This window comes from Gopherus evgoodei, chromosome 9 (genome assembly GCF_007399415.2).
Source record: "Gopherus evgoodei ecotype Sinaloan lineage chromosome 9, rGopEvg1_v1.p, whole genome shotgun sequence".
In the NCBI taxonomy this organism is placed as follows: domain Eukaryota; kingdom Metazoa; phylum Chordata; order Testudines; family Testudinidae; genus Gopherus; species Gopherus evgoodei.
The window spans coordinates 60,670,844-60,691,878 of record NC_044330.1 but is presented as its reverse complement, the minus strand read 5'-3'; the positions used below and the strand labels follow the sequence as shown (position 1 = coordinate 60,691,878).

Below are 21,035 nucleotides of genomic sequence, written 5' to 3'. Positions count from 1 at the left end.
ATCATCTCTGGACTGCTGAACCAGGGCATAGTGAGAGGCAAACCTATGCACCGAGGACCAGGTAGCTGCTCGACATATCTCGTGGATGGGCACGAGCCAGGAAAGCAGCAGATGAGGCTTGAGCCCTGGTAGAGTATGCAGTGAGGTGGCTGGACGGAACTTGAGCCAAGTCGTAACAGATGCAGATGCACGAAGTTATCCAGGATGAAATCCTCTGTGAGGAAACGAGAAGGCCCTTCATACACTCTGCCACCGTGACGAAAAGTTGGGGACTTCTGCAGAAGGGCTTTGTCTGCTCGATATAAAAAGCAAGCGCTCTACAGACGTCTAGGGAGTGCAGCTGTTGCTCCCTGTGCGATGAATGTGGCTTCAGGAAGAAGACCGGAAGGAAGATCTCCTGGTTAACATGGAAGACTGATACCACTTTGGGGAGAAAGGCCAGGTGTGGTCGCAACTGTACCTTGTCTTTGCGGAAGATAGTATATGGAGGGTCCGCTATGAGAGCCCGGAGCTCAGAAACTCGTCTAGCCGATGTGATGGCTATACAAGGAAAGTGGTTTTCCAGGAGAGGTAGAGAAGGGAGCAAGATGCTAATGGCTCAAATGGAGCCAACATAAGTCTGGTAAGAACCAGATTGAGGTCCCAGGTTGGGGTGGTGTGGCGTACCTGGGGGTATAGGTGCTCCAAGTCCTTGAGGATTCGAAATATCATAGGATGTGAAAACACGGAGCGGCCATTCTCCCCTGGGTGGAAAGTAGAGATGGCCGCCAAGTGCACCCTCAAAGAAGATACCGCTAGGCCTTGTTGTTTAAGGGACCAGAGGTAGTCCAAGATGGTGGGGATGGGGATCTCAGTGGGAAGGACGTTATGCTCTGCACACCAGCATGTGAAACGCTTCCACTTGGCCAGATATGTTGCTCTAGTGGAAGGTTTCCTGCTACCCAGGAGTACTTGCTGCACTGGGGTAGAGCAGCGCAACTCAAACTGAGTCAACCACTCAAGAGCCATGCCATGAGATGGAGGGACTATAGGTCTAGGTTTGCCGTGATCCCGAGTTATCAGGTCCAAGTGCAGAGGTAGTGGGATAGGGTCCGCTATTGACAGGTCTAGGAACGTGGTGTACCAGTGCTGCCTGGGCCACGCTGGAGCGATCATGATCAAGCGGGCTCTGTCCTTGCGTACTTTCAGCAGGACCTTGTGGACAAGTGGGAACAGTGGAAAGGCGTATAGCAGGTGAGTCGTCCACGGTATGAGGAAAGTGTCTGCTATCGAACCCTGTGAGAGGCCTTAAAGGAACAGAACATCTGGCATTTCCTGTTCTCGCAGGAGGCGAAGAGGTCTACACGGAGAAATCCCCACTTCCGGAGGACCGAAAGAATGACGTCCGGGCAAAGCGACCACTCGTGGGAAAGGAAGGATCTGCTGAGGCAATCCGCCAGAGTGTTCCGAACCCCCAGGAGAAAGGACGCTATGAGGTCTATAGATTGGGCTATGCAAAAGTCCCAGAGTCGTAAGGCCTCGTGGCAAAGGGTCGAGGACCTTGTTCCGCCCTGTTTGTTTATATAGTACATGGCTGTTGTGTTGTCAGTGAATATCGACACACAACGGCCTTGCAAGTGGTGTTGGAACGCCTGGCAAGCAAGGTGGACTGCTCTCAGCTCCCAGACATTTATGTGCAAGGCCAGTTCTTGAGATGACCAAAGGCCTTGTGTGCGTAGATGTCCAAGGTGAGCACTCCAGCCGAGAGATGACTCGTCCATTGTCAGGGACATAGAGGGCTGGGGCGGATGGAATGGCAGCCCTGCACACACCAGGGAGGGGCTCAGCCACCATTTGAGGGAGCCTAGGATGCTCAGGAGAATGGTGATGATCATGTCTATGGCATCCCTGCCTGGTCAGTACACTGAATTCAGCCACAATTGGAGAGGACGGAGGCGCAGTCTGGCGTATTTCATCAAATGTGCAGGCCATGTGACCCAGGAGACCGAGGCAAGTGCGAACCGAAGTTAACGGGGCAGCTTGCAAACTCTGGATGATCGCCACCATTGCCTGGAACCAGGGCAGCGGTAAGCAGGCCCTGGCGAGGTTGGAGTCCAGGGTGGCACCAATGAAGTCTATCCTCTGAGTGGGAATCAGAGTGGATTTTTCTGCATTGATCATTAGGCCTAGATGTAGGAAAAGGGCCTAGACAATGCCGATGTGATGGATCACCTGTACCTCAGAGGTTCCTCGGATGAGCCAGGCATCTAGATACGGAAAAACATGTATCCGATGGCGGCGGAGGTGAGCGGCGACTACAGCCATGCATTTTGTGAATACTCTTGGGGCCGCAGAGAGGCCGAACGGTAGGACCGCGAACTGAAAATGTTGGCGGTTGACTACAAATCGGAGGAACCTCCTGTGAGGTGGGAAGACGGCTATGTGAAAATACGCATCTTTTATGTCGAGGGCGACATACCAGTCTCCAGGATCCAGGGATGGGATGGATGGTCCCTAGGGATACCATACGGAACTTCAGCTTTATCATGTCGGAACTTCAGCTTTATCATGTATCTATTGAGTTTCCGCAGGTCCAGGATAGGTCGGAGACCCCCTTTTGCCTTGGGGATTAGGAAGTATCGGGAGCAAAACCCTGTGCCCCATTCGTGTTCTAGTACCTACTCTATGGCTCCTTTGGCAAGGAGCGTTTGCACCTCCTGGAGGAGGAGTTGCTCGTGAGAGGGGTCCCTGAAGAGGGACGAGGAAGAGGGGTGGAAGGAGGGGTGTGTGAAATAAATTGGAGGCGATACCCAAATTCCAGCGTGCATAAGACCCAGCGACCTGACGTTAGCCGGGACCACGCAGGGAGGAAAAGGGAGAGGCGATTGGAGAAAGGAGGGAACGGATCATTTGACAACACTGGTATGATGCCCTCGGGCGCACCTTCAAAAGGAGGGTTTTGGCCCTGTGGAAGGTTTGGGAGGGACCTTGGTTCTGGCCCCCTTGGTTGCCTGACTGCCTCCGGCGACCGGTTCTACCTTGCCTTCTAGCAAAGTCCTGTCTCTGCCTGGGCTGAGGGTAAGAGCGGTGTGGCTGCGGGTAGAACGGCCTGCGCGGAGTCATAGATTCATAGATTCTAGTGTCAAAAGGGACCAATGTGATCATCTAGTCCGACCCCCTGCACAAAGCAGGCCACAGAACCCTACCCATCCACTTCTATAACAAACTCCTAACCTATGCCTGAGTTATTGAAGTCTTCAAATTGTGGTTTGAAGACCTCAAGCTGCAGAGAATCCACCAGCAAGTGACCCATGACCCATGCTGCAGGGGAAGGCGAAAAACCTCCAGGACCTCTGCCAATCTGCCCTGGAGGAAAATTCCCTCCCGACCCCATATATGGTGATCAGCTAAAACCTGAGCATGTGGGCAAGACTCACCAGCCAGCACTCAGAAAAGAATTCTCTGCAGTATCTCAGATCCCATCCCATCCAACATCCCATCACCAACCACTGGGCATACTTATCTGGCGATAATCAAAGATCAATTGCCAAAATTAGGCTCTCCCATCATACCATCCCTTCCATAAACTTATCAAGCTTAATCTTAAAGCCAGATATGTCTTTTGCCCCCATTACTCCCCTTGGAAGGCTGTTCCAGAACTTCACTCCTCTAATGGTTAGAAACCTTCATCTAATTTCAAGTCTAAACTTCCTAGTGTCCGGTTTATACCCATTCGTTCTTGTATCTACATTGGTACTAAGCTTAAATAATTCCTCTTCCTCCATAATATTAATCCCTCTGATATATTTATAAAGAGCAAGCATATCCCCCCTCAGCCTTCTTTTGGCTCGACTAAACAAGCCAAGCTCTTTGAGTCTCCTTTCATATGACAGGTTTTCCATTCCTCGGGTCATCCTAGTAGCCTGTCTCTGAACCTGTTCCAGTTTGAATTCATCCTTCTTAAACCTGGGAGACCAGAACTGCACACAGTATTCCAGGTGGGGTCTCACCAGCGCCTTATATAACGGTACTAACACCTCCTTATCTTTGCTGGAAATACCTCACCTGATGCATCCTAAAACCGCATTAGCTTTTTTAATGGCCATATCACATTGGCGGCTCATAGTTATCCTGTGATCTACTAATACCCCAAGGTCCTTGTCTTCTGTTGCTTCCAACTGATGCGTTCCCAATCTATATCTAAAGTTCTTATTATTAATCCCTAAGTGCATGACCTTGCATTTTTCACTATTAAATTTCATCCTATTACTATTACTCCAGTTTACAACGTCATCCAGATCTTCCTGTATGATATCCCGGTCCTTCTCCATGTTAGCAATACCCCCCAGCTTTGTGTCATCCGCAAACATTATTAGCACATTCCCGCTTTTTGTGCCAAGGTCAGTAATAAAAAGGTTAAATAAGATTGGTTCCAGAACCGATCCTTGAGGAACTCCACTAGTAACCTCCTTCCAGCCTGACAGTTCACCCTTCAGTACGACCCGTTGTAGTCTCCCCTTTAACCAGTTCCTTATCCACCTTTCAATTCTCATATTGATCCCCATCTTTTCCAATTTGACTAATGTATGCATGCCCAGTGAGCACATAATCACCCTGTTGTCTTTCAGGCTTTGGAGCCTAGGGTCTGTCTTATCTGAAAACAGGCCCTGCCCTTCAAAGGGGAGGTCCTGGATTGTATGTTGGAGTTCCGGGGGAAGGCCTGAGACTTGCAGCCATGAGATACGCCTCAGTCACCCCAGAGGCTAGGGTCCTGGCCGCTGAGTCTGCGGCATCCAGGGAAGCCTGGAGGGACTTTCTAGCCACCCTTTTTCCCTTGCCCAGGATGGCCACAAATTCCTGTCAGGAGTCCTGCGGGAGCAACTCCTTGAATTTGTCCGCCGCCGCCCAGGTATTATAATTATAGCGGCTAAGGAGGGCTTGTTGATTAGCCACACGGAGTTGGAGCGCCCCTGCGAAATAGACTTTGCACCCCAGTAAGTCTATGTGTCTCGTGTCTTTTGATTTCGGGGCTGGAGCCTGCTGGCCATGGCGTTCCCTCTCATTAACTGACTGGACAACTAGGGAGCAAGGAGGGGGATGGACATACAAATATTCGTAGCCCTTGGAGGGCACCATATATTTACGTTCCACTCCCTGGGCAGCAGGTGGAACAGAGGCCGGAGACTGCCAGATTGTGTTGGCATTGGCCTGGATCGTCCGTATAAAGGGGAGGGCCACTCTCGTGGGGGCATCCGATGTTAAGATGTCTACCACTGGGTCCTCTACCTCCGGGACCTTCTCAACTGGCAAGTTTATGTTCTGTGCAACACGCCTGAGGAGACCCTGGTGGGCCCTCAGGTCGATTGGTGGAGGGCCTACCGCCGATGTTCCGGCCACTTCCTTGTCAGGGGAGGAGGATGAGGAAAGACCAGGGACAAGTGGGTCAGTTGAGGGCTCCTCTTGGTGGACAGCCTCTGTCTCCCTAGGGATCTGGGAGTCCTGTGGCTGGACCGACACTTCCTTCAAAACAGGAGGAGGAGGGCGGCTAATAGTGGCTTCCGGCACCCGGTGTTCTGATGTGACAGAACGCGATGGGCCTGGACATGCACCTTGGGCCTGATGATATGCCCAGGGTGTCCAAAATGCCCACTGTTGAGGTCTGTGATCCTGAGCCTGGGGCTCGTGGAATAGCGCGGTGGGCACATTCGTGTCCTTGTCTTGAGCATACGTACTGTCCACCTGGGAAGACACGGAGGGGTGCTGGGACAACCAGGGAGGAGCTGAGAGGCCATGGTAAGGGTCCGTCTGTCTCGCCGTCGGTGTCATACCGGTGCCAAGAACGAGACCGGGACCTGCGACCGTCACTGTGCCAGGAGGTCGACCTGGATCTCGAAGATCTACGACGTGAACAGCTGTGAGAGTCGCGGTGCCAGGAGCTGGAGCGGTACCAAGAGTACCGTGGAGGCCGAGACGTCGATCTGTGCCGCGAGTACGACCGGTACCAGACAGGCGAGCGGCGCCGGCATTGTGATAGTCTATAAGACCACGAACAGCACCAGGACCTGGATTGTGATCGGTGCTGGTCAGTCGGGCTGACTTAAGGAGGTCTCATTATAGCCGGCTTGCCTCTGGATTGTAGTACCTGCACCGGCGGTGCTGGGGCTTGAGGCAGGACAGACTCCATCATGGCAATAAGGTCCCTGGCTGCGGAGAATGTCTCTGGAGTAGAAGGGACCATAAGCTCAACCACAGGCCTTGGCGGGGAGCTCTCAGGGACCGGACTCGATGGCCCTCGTGAGACTGGAGTTGACGGTACTGCAGCAGGCGGTGCCGCAGCAGGTGCCAGTGTCAGGCAGTCCGACCGAGGCTGCATCTGCGGCACCGAGGGGACAGAGGCAGTGGAGGACTTCGACCTCTTCTGCTTCGGTGAGAGAGATCGGTGCCGAGCAGGTCCCTGTGCCGGAGAAGGCCGGTGCCGCGGTATCTTCGTGGTGCCGGGACAGTCCGGTGCCGGAGGAGCACTGCTAGTGGAGTGCTCTGCGCTCGGTGCCGAGGACGGAGGGTTCGAAGCGGCCTCCATGAGGAGATTCTTTAGACAAAAGTCTCTCTCTTTGTCCTCAGTTTAAATGCCTTGCAAATACGGCACTTATCTGTAATGTGCGATTCCCCAAGGCACTTTAGACACGCGTCGTGGGGATCGCTTGTGGGCATCGGCTTATGGCAGGCCGAGCACGGTTTAAACCCCAGTGAACCGGGCATGGGCCCCGGCACCGGGTGCGGGAAAAGGGCTAATGCCCAAACCCTGCTAAACTATATATACTAACTAACTATATACAACAAGATAGCGAAGAAACAAGGAGTAGCTAGGGAAGTGGAGGACAGCTAAGCCGCGCTCCACTATTCCAACGACAACATGGGCGGTAAGAAGGAACTGAGGAGCAGTCGGGTCGGCAGGGTTATATATCAGGCGCCATGGCAGCGCCACTCCAGGGGGCGATCCAGCCGACCCACTGGGGGTTGCTAGGGTAAAAATCTTCCGACGAACGTGCACGTGGCGCGCGCACACCTAACTGGAATGGATATGAGCAAGCAGTCAAAGAAGAACAGTTACAAAGGTGAGTAACCGTCTTTTCTTCGAGTGCTTGCTCATATCCATTCCAGTTAGGTGATTCCCAAGCCTTATCTAGGCGGTGGAGTTGGAGTGAGATGTGGCAGAATGCAAAACTGCCAAGCCAAAGGCTGCCTCATCTCTTGACTGTTGAATCAGAGCATAATGCGAAGCAAAGGTATGAACCGAGGACCAGGTAGCTGCGCGACATATCTCCTGGATAGGTACACGAGCCAGGAAGGCGACAGATGAAGCCTGAGCCCTGGTAGAATGCGCAGTGATGTGGCTTGGGGAAATATGAGCCAAATCATAACAAGTGTGGATGCACGCCGTCACCCAAGATGAGATCCTCTGAGAGGAAACAGGTAGGCCTTTCATTTGGTCTGCTACTGCGACAAAGAGTTGGGGCATTTTACGAAACGGTTTTGTCCGCTCAATATAAAATGCGAGCGCTCTACGGACATCCAGGGAGTGCATTTGTTGCCCCCGTCGCATTGAGTATGGCTTCGGGAAGAAAGATGTCCTGGTTAACATGAAAGGCCGAAACCACCTTAGGGAGGAAAGCCGAGTGTGGTCGCAACTGCACCTTGTCCTTGTGGAACACAGTGTACAGCGGATCCACTGTAAGAGCCCTAAGCTCGGAGACTCATCTGGCCAATGTAATGGCTACGAGGAAAGCTGTCTTCCAAGACAGGGATAGTAGTGAACAGGTTGCTAACAGCTCGAATGGGGGAAGACATAAGTCTGGTTAAAACCAGGTTGAGGTCCCAGGTCGGGTTTGGGCGGCGTACTTGAGGGTATAAGCGCTCCAAGCCCTTGAACCTCAAAACCATAGGGTGTGAGAACACCAAACGACCACCTTCGCCTGGGTGAAAGGTGGAGATGGCTGCCAAGTGTACCCTCAGTGATGATACTGCTAGGCCCTGCTGTTTGAGAGACCAGAGGTAGTCCAAAATAGAGGGGATCGAGACCTCAGTGGGAGTAAGATTAAGTGTTTCACAGCAGCAGGAGAAATGCTTCCACTTGGCTAGGTACGTTGACCGGGTGGCAGGCTTCCTGCTACCCAGGAGAACTTGTCATACTGATTCAGAGCAACGGAACTCTGACTGGTTTAGCCACGCAGCAGCCACACTGTGAGGTGAAGAGCCTGCAGGTCCAGGTGGCGAAGCCTGCCGTGGTCCTGAGTTATGAGGTCTGGGTGGAGTGGCAGGGTAATTGGGTTGGCTATCGACAGGTTGAGCAACGTGGTTTACCAGTGCTGCCTGGGCCACACTGGAGCGATCATGACGATGCACGCTCTGTCCCTGCAGAGTTTAAGCAGGACCTTGTGAACCAGCAGGAACGGTGGGAAGGCATAAAGGAGCTGGCTCTTCCACGGCATCAGGAAAGTGCCCGAGATCGATCCCGGGGAGAGACCTTGGAAGGAGCAGAACATCTGGCATTTCCTGTTCTCGCGGGAAGCGAACAGGTCTATGTGGGGAAATCCCCACTTCTGGAAAACAGAATGCATACCGTCCGGGCGGATTGACCACTCGTGAGACAGGAAAGACCTGCTGAGTCGATCCGCCAGGATGTTCCGAACGCCTGGGAGAAAGGAGGCTACCAGATCTATCGAGTGGGCTATGCAAAAGTCCCAGAGTTGGATGGCCTCCTGAAAAAGGAGGGAGGACCGTGTCCCTCCCTGTTTGTTTATGTAGTACATGTCCGTTGTGTTGTCTGTAAACACTGAGACACAACGACATCGCAACTGTTGCTGGAATGCCTGGCACGCCAGGCGGACTGCTCTCAGTTCTCGGACATTTATGTGTAATGCCAGCTCCTGAGAAGGCCAAAGGCCTTGAGTACAAAGGTGACCAAGGTGAGCACCCCAGCTGAGAGATGACGCGTCTGTTGTCAGGGACATTGAGGGTTGGTGCGGATGGAACGGCATCCCTGCACACACCAGGGAGGGAGTTAGCCACCATTGTAGGGAGCCTAGGGTGCTCGGGGGAATGGTGACTATCGTGTCTATTGGGCCCCTGCCTGGGCAGTATACCGAGTTGAGCCAAACTTGGAGAGGACAGAGGCAGAGCCTGGCGTGTTTGGTTACAAACGTGCAGGCAGCCATGTGACCCAGGAGACCGAGACAAGTGCGAGCCGAGGTCGTCGGGAAATTCTGTAGACCTCGAATGATTGTTGCCATCGCCTGAAACCGCGGCTGTGGTAAGCAGGCTCTGGCTAGATTGGAGTCCAGGATAGCTCCTATGAAGTCTAACCTCTGCGTGGGAACCAGAGTGGATTTTTCTATATTGATCATCAGGCATAGACATGTGAATAGGTCCTTGACGATGCCCACATGCTGAGTGACTTGTGTCTCGGAGGCCCCTCGGATGAGCCAATTGTCCAGATACGGAAAAACGTGTGTCCGACGTTGGCGGAGGTAGGCGGCGACTACGGCCATACACTTTGTCAATATTCTTGGGGCTGCAGAAAGGCCAAAACGGCAGGACCGTAAACTGGAAGTGCTGACGGTTGACTACAAAGCAGAGTTATCTCCTATGCGGAGGAAAGATGGCGATGTGAATGTACGCGTCCTTCATATCAAGGGTGGCATACCAGTCTCCAGGATCCAAGGACAAGATAATGGTCCCCAGGGATGCCATGCGGAACTTCAACTTTATCATAAACTGGTTGAGTCCTCACAGGTCTAGGATAGGTCTGAGACCTCCCTTCGACTTGGGGATTAGGAAATAACGAGAGTAAAACCCCTTTCCCCTTTCGTTCATCGGTACCTCCTCTATAGCTCCTATGGCGAGGAGCGTCTGCACCTCTTGTAAGAGGAATTGCTTGTGAGAGGGGTCCCTGAAGAGGGACAGGGTTGGAGGGTGGGAGGGCGGGGCTGAAATAAATTGGAGGTGGTACTCATACTCCACCGTGTGTAGGACCCAGCGATCTGAAATTAAGTGGGACCACGCCGGAGGAAGTAGGAGAGACGGTTGGGGAAGGGAAGAGAGGGCCCTGGCCTGTAACTGGTATGCTGCCCTTGGGCGCACTTTCAAAAGTTCGTCTTTGGTCCCAGTGGTGGTTTCAAGGGACCTTGATTTTGGCCCCCTTGGGGTCCTGACGGTTGTCTGCGACCACCTCAGCCGTGCCGCCTGCCAAAGTCCTGTCTTTGCTAGGCACCGAGGATGGGCGGTGAGGCTGGGGACGGAAAGGCCTGCGTTGGGTCACCGGCCTATGTATGTCGAGAGAGCGCATAATAACCCTGTTGTCCTTCAGGCTTTGCAGCCTAGGGTCAGTCTTTTCCAAGAAGAGGCCTTTACCATTGAATGGTAGGTAAGTCCTGAATGGTATACTGCAGCTCCGGTGGGAGGTTTGAAACCTGAAGCCATGAGATGCGCCTCATGGCAACTCCTGAGGCCACAGTCCTGGCTGCTGAGTCTGCTGCATCCAACGAGGCCTGGAGGGAAGTTCTCGCCACTTTTTTCCCTTCCTCTAAGAGGGCAGTGAACTCTTGGCGGGAGTCTTGAGGGAGAAGCTCCATAAACTTACCCACCGCCACCCAGGTGTTATAATTATAGCGGCTAAGCAAGGCTTGTTGATTTGCCAGCCGGAGCTGTAGGGCCCCTGCCGAGCACACCTTGTGACCGAGTAGGTCCATTCGCCTAGCCTCCTTTGATTTCGGGGCTGGTGCCTGCTGGCCGTGGCGTTCCCTCTCATTAACAGACTGGACGACTAGTGAGCAGGGAGGAGGATGGACATACAAGTACTTGTACCCTTTAGAGGGCATCATATATTCACGCTCGACTCCCCTGGCCACAGGAGGGATAGAGGCTGGTGACTGCCATATAGTATCGGCATTCGCCTGGATGGTCCGAATAAACGGTAGGGCCACTCTAGTGGGGGCATCCGCTGACAGAATGTCCACTACTGGGTCCTCTACCTCTGGGACCTCCTCCACCTGGAGGTTCATATTGAGTGCTACCCTCCTTAGGAGGTCCTGATGAGCTCTCAGGTCGACTGGAGGAGGGCCTGAGGAGGATGTTCCTGCCACCGCCTCATCTGGAGAAGAGGAAGAGGAGATGCTGGCGACGAGCGGGTCCTGGGTGGCCTGTTGCTCTTGGGCGATCTCCTGCTCCAGAGGAACCTGGGAGTCCGGTGGGTGAACTGGGGCTTCCTCTGCAGCAGTCGGAGGGGGACGGCTAACCGTTGCCTCTGGCACTCGGTGCTCTGATGAGATAGAGTGGGACGGAACTACTGGTACGCCTTGGGCCTGGTGGTACGCCCAAGGTGTCCAGAAAGACCACTGATGGGGTCATTGGTCTTGGGTCTCTTGGAAAACTTTGGTGGGCACATCAGAATCGCGGTCCTGAGCATAAGAGCTGTCCACATGGGACGACACTGATGCATGTCTGAATGGCCATGGAGGTGCTGAAAAGCCCTGGGCAGAGTCTCTGTCTCTAGCGGACCTTGCCCTACTCGGCACCAGGGACTGGTACTGGGAGGCATACCGGTACTGGGAACGAGATCAGGACCTGCGACCGGAGCGGTGCTGGGAGGTCGACTGAGATCGAGGCTTGATGTTGGGAGAGGCTATGGGAGTCACGGTGCCTAGAGCGGTGCCAGGAGCTGGAACGGTGCTGAAAGTAGCGGGCCGGTGAACGGGATACCGACCAGTGCTGCGAGTGCGACCACTACCGAGGAGGAGAACGGTACTGGGAGCGCGAGCATCGTTGGGAGCAGGAGCGCCGACGGGACCTGGAACATCTGCGGGACCGTGATCGTGAACGGTGCCGCTCTGCTGTGCCGACAGAGGATGGTCGTATCAAGGCAGGCTTGCCGATAGATTGTATTACCCGCACCGGCAGTGCCGGGGGTTGAGGCAGTGTCAACTCTGTCATGGCAATCAGATCCCTCACCGTTGAGAATGTCTCCAGCGTGGATGGAATAGTAAGCTCAACCACAGACTTGCGCTGGGGAGTTGACGGGCACCGGACTCGACGGCCCTCGTGGGATCAGAATCGACGGTGCCGACGTTGTCGGTGCCGCAGCAGGTGTTGGGCGATCCGACTTAGATGAGCTCTCTGGCTATGGTGCAGGTGGCACAGAAGCAGCAGGAATCTTAGGCTCTCTTGACCTCGGGGAGAGGAAGCGGTGCTGAGTCGACCTCGGTGCCGGCGACAGCCGGTGCCGAGAGGCCTTTGCAGTACCGGCGCGGTCTGGTGCCGAGGAGGTGCTTCTGCCCACCGATTGACCAGTGCTCGGTGCCGAAGTCGGAGGGGTAAGAGCCGCCTCCATGAGGAGCTGCTTTAGCCGAAGGTACCGCTCCTTTTTTGTTCTCAGCTTAAAAGCCTTGCAAATGCGACACTTATCTGTCAGGTGAGATTCCCCGACGCACTTAAGGCAGGAGTCGTGTGGATCTCCTGTCAGCATCGGCTTATGACAGGCCGAGCAAGGTTTGAAACCCGTGAACCCGTGAACCAGGCATGGGCCCTGGCATGGGTGAGGGGAAGGGGCTAATCCTCGAACTGCTCTTAACTATACACTAACTATGAACAATAAAAATGAACTATAAACTATATACACAACAAAATAGCTAGAGAACTATGAGTAGCTAGGGAGGTGAAGGTCAGTAAAACCACACTCCCTGTTCCAACGACCAACACGGGCGGTATGAAGTAACTGAGGGGCGGTTGGGTTGGCAGGGGTATAAATCCGGCGCCATGGTGGTGCCACTCTAGGGGGAGCCCAGCTGACCCACCGAGTGTTGCTAGGGTAAAAATCTTCTGACGAACGTGCACGCGGCATGCACACACCTAACTGGAATGGATATGAGCAAGCACTTGAAGAACCACCACATATTCCATGAAGTTATGGACAATTCTTGCAAATTTAAAGATCTTCCGGGCCAGGTGCTAAGTTCGCCCAGTTCCCACTGACCATGGTGGAGGCAAGAGTGCTCAGCAACTCAATGTTTAAAGCAACAGGAATGAAGACTGACTCCTGAGCAGACAAATACCTCAGCAACTAGAGCTGCTAAGTTTGGACTAACCGACAGGCCAGAGTGACAGGTGTGATCTCACCTCTGCCATCAGGCACCCCAGGATGTACAGAGACTGGCCCCACATGTGGGGCAGCTTGCCCATAGGGACTCGGTCAACAGTGTGGGGATTCACATACTCCTCATCCACCTGGAAGGGAAAAAAAAAAAAAAAAAAGTGTGAGATTGGGCAGCCGACAGTGGCTACAGCCTAGAAGATGTTGCAAGGCACCAACCCACTGCCCAGCAGGGAACGTTTCTTTAGAACTGTCATCACATACCTGGGGGCTCCTCTCTTATCGGGGTGGGGTGTTACCAAGGCAAGCTTCCCCTCCCATGCCCTGATGGGAGACTCCCTACCTCCCTACCCTCCTCCCAGTTAGCTAGGGGAGGCCAATACCACACATTCAGGGCCTCCCAATGCAAATCTCTTGGAAGCAGCTAGAGTTTCCACACAGCATTGTAGCAGCATTCCCATGGATCTTCCTGATTTAGTGTAGCAGAGTTCTTAGGCTATCAGAGGATCCCCAGCGTGGCTGTGACGTCCTCTCACTCTTGGCAGCTCGATGCTGACTTTAAAGGCAATTGACACATTTTAAAAGTACCCACCCCCAGGAGATCATAGCTGCCCCTGCATGCCCCTTCCTCCTTGGCTGCTTTCAGACATTTGGTTCATTGGGGTCAGGTAGACAGACCTAGAGACTGACAGAGGGGGGGCAAAGGGCAGCCAGCAGAGCTTAGAACACCACTAAAGCACTGCCTGGAAGGGCAGGTGCCTCAACAGCAAGCAACACCCATTGGAACAAGCGGCGTGTGCATGGTGAGTGCTGCAATGAGCTGAAGGGCATGGAGGTAGATGGCATTGTGCTTCCTGGCTGGACATGCTAGCTGCATCCACACTGCAGCTGGGGGCAAGCCTGCCAGCTCAGGTAGACAGATTCGTGCTCAGCTGCAGCGCAGATGTACCCACTCCATCCTGAGGAGAGCAGGCCTGAGGTCAGGGGGTGTTGGAGCCAGCTGTTCTGACCTCAGAGGGAAGGGAGCACACAGCCCCTGCCCACCTCCCACCCCCACACACCGGTTGGTAAGGGGGCAGCATTAACCCAGAGAATTGGCGTGATGGACACCCCCTCAACCCACAGGGCAGGGGTCACAGCAATGCCCAGTCTTAGTCCTGACCAGGAATGGAGCACACTGGAGACGAGACCCAGCAAGCCATGCTCACCCCACCCAGCTCATGCAGAAGGGGGAGGGGAAAGTCAGCAGAGGCAGTCCTGCAGGGATCAGCCCCAGCTGTTCTGAGAATCCAGCAGGGGTGCCCAGCTTCACTCCACATTACCCCTGGCCAGGCAGGTGGACAGTGATGCACAGGTGTCTTGGATAAGAGCTGTCATCACTGCCCATCCCCGCTTCGGGCACTGGTAGATGGAGCATCTGTGGGGTGGCAGCAAGAACATGAGGCAGGGGAAGGGAGACTGGATCCCTTTTGACTCCTGTTACTTCTAATGCTTCAAGCAAGAGCCTGGGCCCTGGGCATAAGGTGCAGCCCTGTCACCCACTGGCTCATTTAAGAGGGAGCCGGGCCCAGTGACTGTGACAGGGCAGCTGCTGCCCAATGAGGCTTACGAGAAGGCACCTGGGCCACATACACAGAGAGATGGAGACAAGAATTGGGCAAGTGGAAGCTGCCTGAGGCCAGGCAACAGGAAGAAGGAGCAGGGAGTTGTCTGAGGGAAAGAACTGCAGGAGACCCACCATAAGAAAACTGTCAGGAGCACTGGCTAGAGCTGGAGGACCCTACCAAGGGGCCGAAGAGCTTGTGGCAGAGTCAGCTTAGTCAGTGCAAGCTGGGCCTAGAAGCAAGGCGTTGATTCTTGAGGGTGGATCCCAGGAGCATAGGAGGCCTCACAGGTTGGGAGGCCTAGGAGACTAACACTGTAGGGCACACTTTGGCAGAAGACGGAGGGGAGGGAGGGCTGTGGGAGGAGCCCAGCAGCACAGGGTTGGCCCTGGAGGGAGCTTCCCTGGAGCAGGATGGGGTACACAGGTGAGGAGCCCTAGGGCAGAGGAGCCTCTGTCACAGAAGACCTGACTTGGGGCTACAGGAGAAGGCTGTGCCCCAAGACTTCAATGGAGAGCAATGTTTCATGGCTCATGGGAGAGCAGCAGGTCTGAGAACTCTCAGCGGGAGGCCTGGAGAGTGGGTCCCTGGGACAGAGGAATGGAACTGAGCAGTTCATAGAATCATAAAATATCAGGGTTAGAAGGGACCTCAGGAGGTCATTAGTCCAACTCCCTGCTCAACGTAGGACCAATTCCCAACTAAATCATCCCAGCCAGGGCTTTGTCAAGCCTGACCTTAGAAACTTCTAAGGAAGGAGATTCCACCACCTCTCTAGGTAACCATTCCAGTGCTTCACCACCCTTCTAGTGAACAAGTTTTTCCTAATATCCAACCTAAATCTCCCCCACTGCAACTTGACACCATTACTCCTTGTTCTGTCATCAGGTACCACTAAGAACAGTCTAGATCCATCCTCTTTGGAACCACCTTTCAGGTAGTTGAAAGCAGCTATCAAATCCCCACCTCCTCCCCACCTTCTTCTCTTCTGCAGACTAAACAATCCCAGTTCCCTCAGCCTCTACTCAGAAGTCATGTTCTCCAGCCCCCTAATCATTTTTGTTGCCCTCCTCTGGACTCTTTCCAATTTTTCCATATCCTTCTTGTAGTGTGGGGCCCAAAACTGGACACAGTACTCCAGATGAGGCCTCACCAATGTCCAACAGAGGAGAATGATCACGTTCCTCGATCTGCTGGCAATGCCCCTACGTATAAAGCCCAAAATGCCGTTAGCTTTCTTGGCAACAAGGGTACACTGTCGATTCATATCCAGCTTCTCGTCCACTGTAACCCCTACGTCCTTTTCTGCAGAACTGCTTCCTAACCATTCGGTCCCTAGTCTGTAACAGTGAATGGGATTCTTTCGTCCTAAGTGCAGGACTCTACACTTGTCCTTGTTGATCCTCATCAGATTTCTTTTGACCCAGTCCTCTAATTTGTCTAGGTCTCTCTGTATCCTATCCCTACCCTCCAGTGTATCAACCACTCCTCCAAGTTTAGTGTCATCTGCAAATTTGCTGAGAGTGCAGTCCACGCCATCCTCCAGAGATCATTAATGAAGATATTGAACAAAACCAGCCCCAAGACCAACCCTTGGGGCACTCTGCTTAAAACCGGCTGCCAACTAGACATGGAGCCATTGATCACTACCCGTTGAGCCCGACAACCTAGCCAGCTTTCTATCCACCTTATAGTCCATTCATCCAGCCTATACACTTCTTTAACTTGCTGGCAAGAATACTGTGGGAGACCGTATCAAAAGCTTTGCTAAAGTCAAGGAATAACACGTCCACTGCTTTCCCCTCATCCACAGAGCCAGTTATCTCCTCACAGAAGGCAATTAGGTTAGTCAGGCATGACCTGCCCTTGGTGAATCCATGCTGATTGTTCCTGATCACTTTCCTCTCCTCTAAGTGCTTCAGAATTGATTCCTTGAGGACCTGCTCCATGATTTTTTCAGGGACTGAGGAGAGACTGACTGGTCCGTAGTTCCCCAGATCATCCTCCTTCCCTTTTTTAAAGATGGGCACTACATTAGCCTTTTTCCAGTCATCTGGGACCTCCCCCATTCACCATGAGTTTTCAAAGAGAATGGCCAATGGTTCTGCAATCACATCCGCCAACTCCTTTAGCACCTTCGGATGCAGTGCATCCAGCCCCATGGACTTGTGCTCGTCCAGTTTTTCTAAATAGTCCCGAACCACTTCTTTCTCCACAGAGGGCTGGTAGCCTTCTCCCCATACTGTGCTGCCCAGTGCACCAGTCTGGGAGCTGACCTTGTTTGCTTTTTCCACATCCTCTGTCACTAGGCTGCCTCCCTCATACAGTAAGGGGCCCACACCTTCCTTGACTTTCTTCTTGTTGCTAAAACATACCTGAAGAAACCCTTTTTGTTACTCTTAACATCTCTTGCTAGCTACAATTCCAAGTGTGATTTGGCCTTCTTGATTTCACTCCTGCATGCCTGAGCAATATTTTTATACTCCCCAATCTTCCACTTCTTGAAAGCTTCTTTTTTGTGTTTATGATCAGCAAGGATTTCACTGTTAAGCCAAGCTCATTGCCTGCCATATTTACTATTCTTGCTATACGTCGGGATGGTTTTTTCCTGCAACCTCAATAAGGATTCTTTATAATACAGCCAGCTCTCTTGGACTCCTTTCCCCCTCATGTTATTTTCCCAGGGGATCCTGCCCATCAGTTCCCTGAGGGAGTCAAAATCTGCTTTTCTGAAATCCAGGGTCCGTACTCTGCTGCTCTCCTTTCTTCCTTGTGTCAGGATCCTGAACTCGACCATCTCATGGTCACTGCCTCCCAGGTTCCCACCCACTTTTGCTTCCCCTACTAACTCTTCCTGGTTTGTGAGCAGCAGGTCAAGAAGAGCTCTGCCCCTAGATGGTTCCTCCAGCACTTGCACCAGGAAATTGTCCCCTACACTTTCAAAGACTTCCTGGATTGTCTGTGCACCGCTCTATTGCTCTCCCAGCAGATATCAGGGTGATTAAAGTCTCCCATGAGAACAAGGGTCTGTGATCCAGTAACTTCTGCTAGCTGCCAAAAGAAAGCCTCATCCCCCTGGTTTGGTGGTCTATAGCAGACTCCCACCACGACATCACCCTTGTTGCTTACACTTCTAAACTTAATCCACAGACACTCAGGTTTTTCTGCAGTTTCATACCAGAACTCTGAGCAGTCATACTGCTCTCTTACATACAATGCAACTCCCCCACCTTTTCTGCCCTGCCTGTCCTTCCTGAACAGTTTATGTCCATCCACAACAGTACTCCAGTCATGTGAGTTATCCCACCAAGTCTCTGTTATTCCAATCACATCACGGTTAATGACTCTGGTGGGTGACCTCTGAATGGGACTGAAGAGCTGCTGTCCTGGGACCGTGTTTTACTTTGGGGTTTAGGGAGAAGCTGCCTTTTACCATAAGGGATCTGCAGACTGTGGCTCTTCACATGAATAAAAGGGTTTGAATTTGCTGCTGAGACACAGACTGTGAAGGGGAAATGGAGGCAGGTGTGTCATGCCACAGCCTGCCGTTAGGGAAGTGCTCAAGATGGAGGCTGCCCTGCTACCTTATTGGGAGGGACGCTGTACAGCTCCGGCACCAGGCGAACTCCGTTCTTCCCCTTGATGAGCACACCTTCAAGGGCCTCCCTGTACTCCTCGACCTGAGGGGGAAGCACCACAGGAAATCAGCTCCCAACACAACATCCCCAAGGGCAGAGCTCCCAGACACATCACCTCCATATTGCTGCATAACAAAATTCATGTGGTGGGGTAGGGCCGAGAGGTTCAGAGTGTGGGAGGGGGCTCACAGCTGAGGCAGAGGGTTGGGGTGCAGTGGTGTGAGGGCTCCAGGGTGGGGCCAGGGATGAGGGGTTCAGGGCTTGGACAGAAGGTTGTGGGGAGTGGGTGTGGGCTCTGGGATGGGGCCAAGGGGATGAGGTGAAGGCTGCCCCAGGGCTACAGAGGGGAAAGGGAGGGGGAGGGGAGAGAGAGAGACTCCCCACAGTGGATACCTCTCTCCTCCCCAGGTCTGGGTCCAGGGTGCCCCTCCCCTGGCTGAGGCAGGTCCCGGCCAGGTGGGTTCCCCGAGCGCCTGTGCAGCACTTAATAGGTTGCTACATGACCATGTGGCTTACAGGGAATTTAGCCCCAGACCTCCCCACCCCCACGGGAGCAACTGGGATTAGGAATGCACATGTAAGTGTTAAATAGCAACATGCAGAACCGATGTGCTCACTCTACGCACACAGGGGAGCGCAGAGCCTGGCCCCGCTCCCCCAGCTGCCATGCCAGCAGTTCAGTGTGTTTATTCCCTTGTAAACCACTGGACGCAGGGGTTGTCTTTCTGCTCGGTTTGTATGGGGCTGACCATAATGGGGGACCTGGCCCATGACTGGGCTCCTAGGCACTACAGTAATAAACACAAAGGCATCCCAGCAGTTCTGAGACCCCAGGATAACAAAGCAGGGTGCACCTGGAGCAGAGGAGACAGAGAGACTGACAAAGGCACCCAGGGGACTATGTTTGACAGGCAAACAATTAGCTTACTTTTCCCCATAAAGCCAGGCTCCCCTCCCCAACCCAAGTGCCCTCTCCATCCCACATCTTACCTGTTCTACATTGCCGCTGAAGATCCCGTCGATAATGAAATAGGTCCAGAACAAAGGCCACTCACACTCAATGTTCTCAAAGAGCTTCAGCTCAGCAGGCTCGTAATAGAGGCGATTTGGGTCCTGTCCAGAGATACGCTGGATCAAGTCATGCAAAGCTACAGCTGGAGGCTTGTCCTGGCCCAGTGACCCAACGCCCTTTCCCTTCTGAGCCATCCTCTCCTGACTGCTTCGGCAGCTGGGTGCTCACATGGTGACCATCTGGCCATGAACTGCTCCAGCCCTTGGAACTGCATCCAAAGGCAGGGGGTAACTGCCCATCGTGCATGACTGCATAACCCAGGTTTATAGGGCAGCACGTGATTTTACACGCTGATCCCAACATATCATTTTGGATACAGGTTACAGCTTTCCGATCTCCCCAGAAACTGAGACCAGTCAATACTTAGGTCATAGCCATATAAATTGCTATTACATATCTATTACTACAGTTTACATCATTATTAACCCAAGGGCTAGAATGCTGCTAGCTGAAAGGATTCCCAGACTGCTATTTTCCTGACAAAGCTATGAAACGCTTTCTTCTCAAGCTGGGAGGAATCCAGGTGACACAGACTACATTTTAAGATCAGTAGGGAACATGCCTGCTAAAAAGTGTAGCACTCACCGTGAAATACATGTGACAGCAGCAGAGTGGTGAAAGTCAGTGCAAGGAATACCAGTAGATTTGCTACCCAATATCTTCTGTTTAAAATGTGTAAGTATTCCAAATACTGTTTGTAATGTGTGTATTAAGATATTTACTTAGAAACCACAGGATTCCCTCTCCTGGCAGCTGACTGGTAGCTGTCATTAACACCAAAGCTCAAGGTTTTGCATACAATAGCTGTGAGCCTCACTCTGTATAATGTGTTCCCACAAGGCCCAGAAGAGACATCTCTGGTCTGGCTTTGGAAGAGTTAAGCTGAGATGCAGGAACAGGGAGTATGGCGGAGTTGTACATAGTTCACCCCCAGCATCTGTTATGTAATTGTTACAAATGTACACAGCTTCAAAGCAGAAGTCCAGCGGGAGGAGGCGGGTCCTACAGAAACCCCAAGGATGGGGAGGAGCAGGGTTCCATCTTTCACAGGCATTCAGCTGTGTGATGGCAGAATGGGAGTGCTAGAGAGGAAGAGGAGGAAATGAGCTTCTCTCGAGCAACTCTCCCCCTCCTGGAAGGCTGTATTTCCCAGGGGCAAGAGTCTTCACAGATGCAGATCAGTATGGAGCTCAGTGCTGGTCGCTGTCCAAGTGCTGCTAATCTTGTCCAAGCAGAGCAGAGCAGGAGGAGGATTGGGAGGGGGCCGAAGGCCCTGACTATGCAGGAGTTTCTCAAGAGATGGCAGGTCCCCTCTACCTCTCCTAGAGACAATAACCCAGGAAACATGCCCCATCCCCACAGCAAGCCTCAGCACCAGGGTGGATAGATATCATCCCCTAGCAGCACTGAACAGCAAACACTCCTCCTCTCCTTCCACAGCCCTCAGTCGCCAGGGTTCCCTCTGTGACCCAACACTGCTGCTCCATTGGCCACTGCATGCTGGCTCTCTTGGCTGTGTTACTACGTGGAGGCTTTAGTGATTCCTGAATTAAAGGGCCCCTCCATCATCCCCTCCTGTGCCAGACAGTCTTAGACAG

The 21,035-nt window shown here is 53.0% G+C and overlaps 1 protein-coding gene across 3 annotated transcripts in view; it reads right to left on the bottom strand.

Moving 5' to 3' along the window:
• The window catches only part of PHKA1 (phosphorylase kinase regulatory subunit alpha 1), a 95,277-nt gene that overhangs the window by 51,716 nt on the left and 22,526 nt on the right, over window positions 1-21,035 (bottom strand). For all 3 annotated transcript variants that reach the window (XM_030574383.1, XM_030574382.1, XM_030574384.1), the window contains exons 10-12: window positions 19,356-19,478; window positions 18,312-18,407; window positions 13,150-13,257 (exon numbers count right to left, since the gene is read on the bottom strand). In XM_030574383.1, coding sequence (XP_030430243.1) covers window positions 13,150-13,257; window positions 18,312-18,407; window positions 19,356-19,478 — 327 coding nt within the window. The remainder of the gene's footprint in view (window positions 1-13,149; window positions 13,258-18,311; window positions 18,408-19,355; window positions 19,479-21,035) is intronic.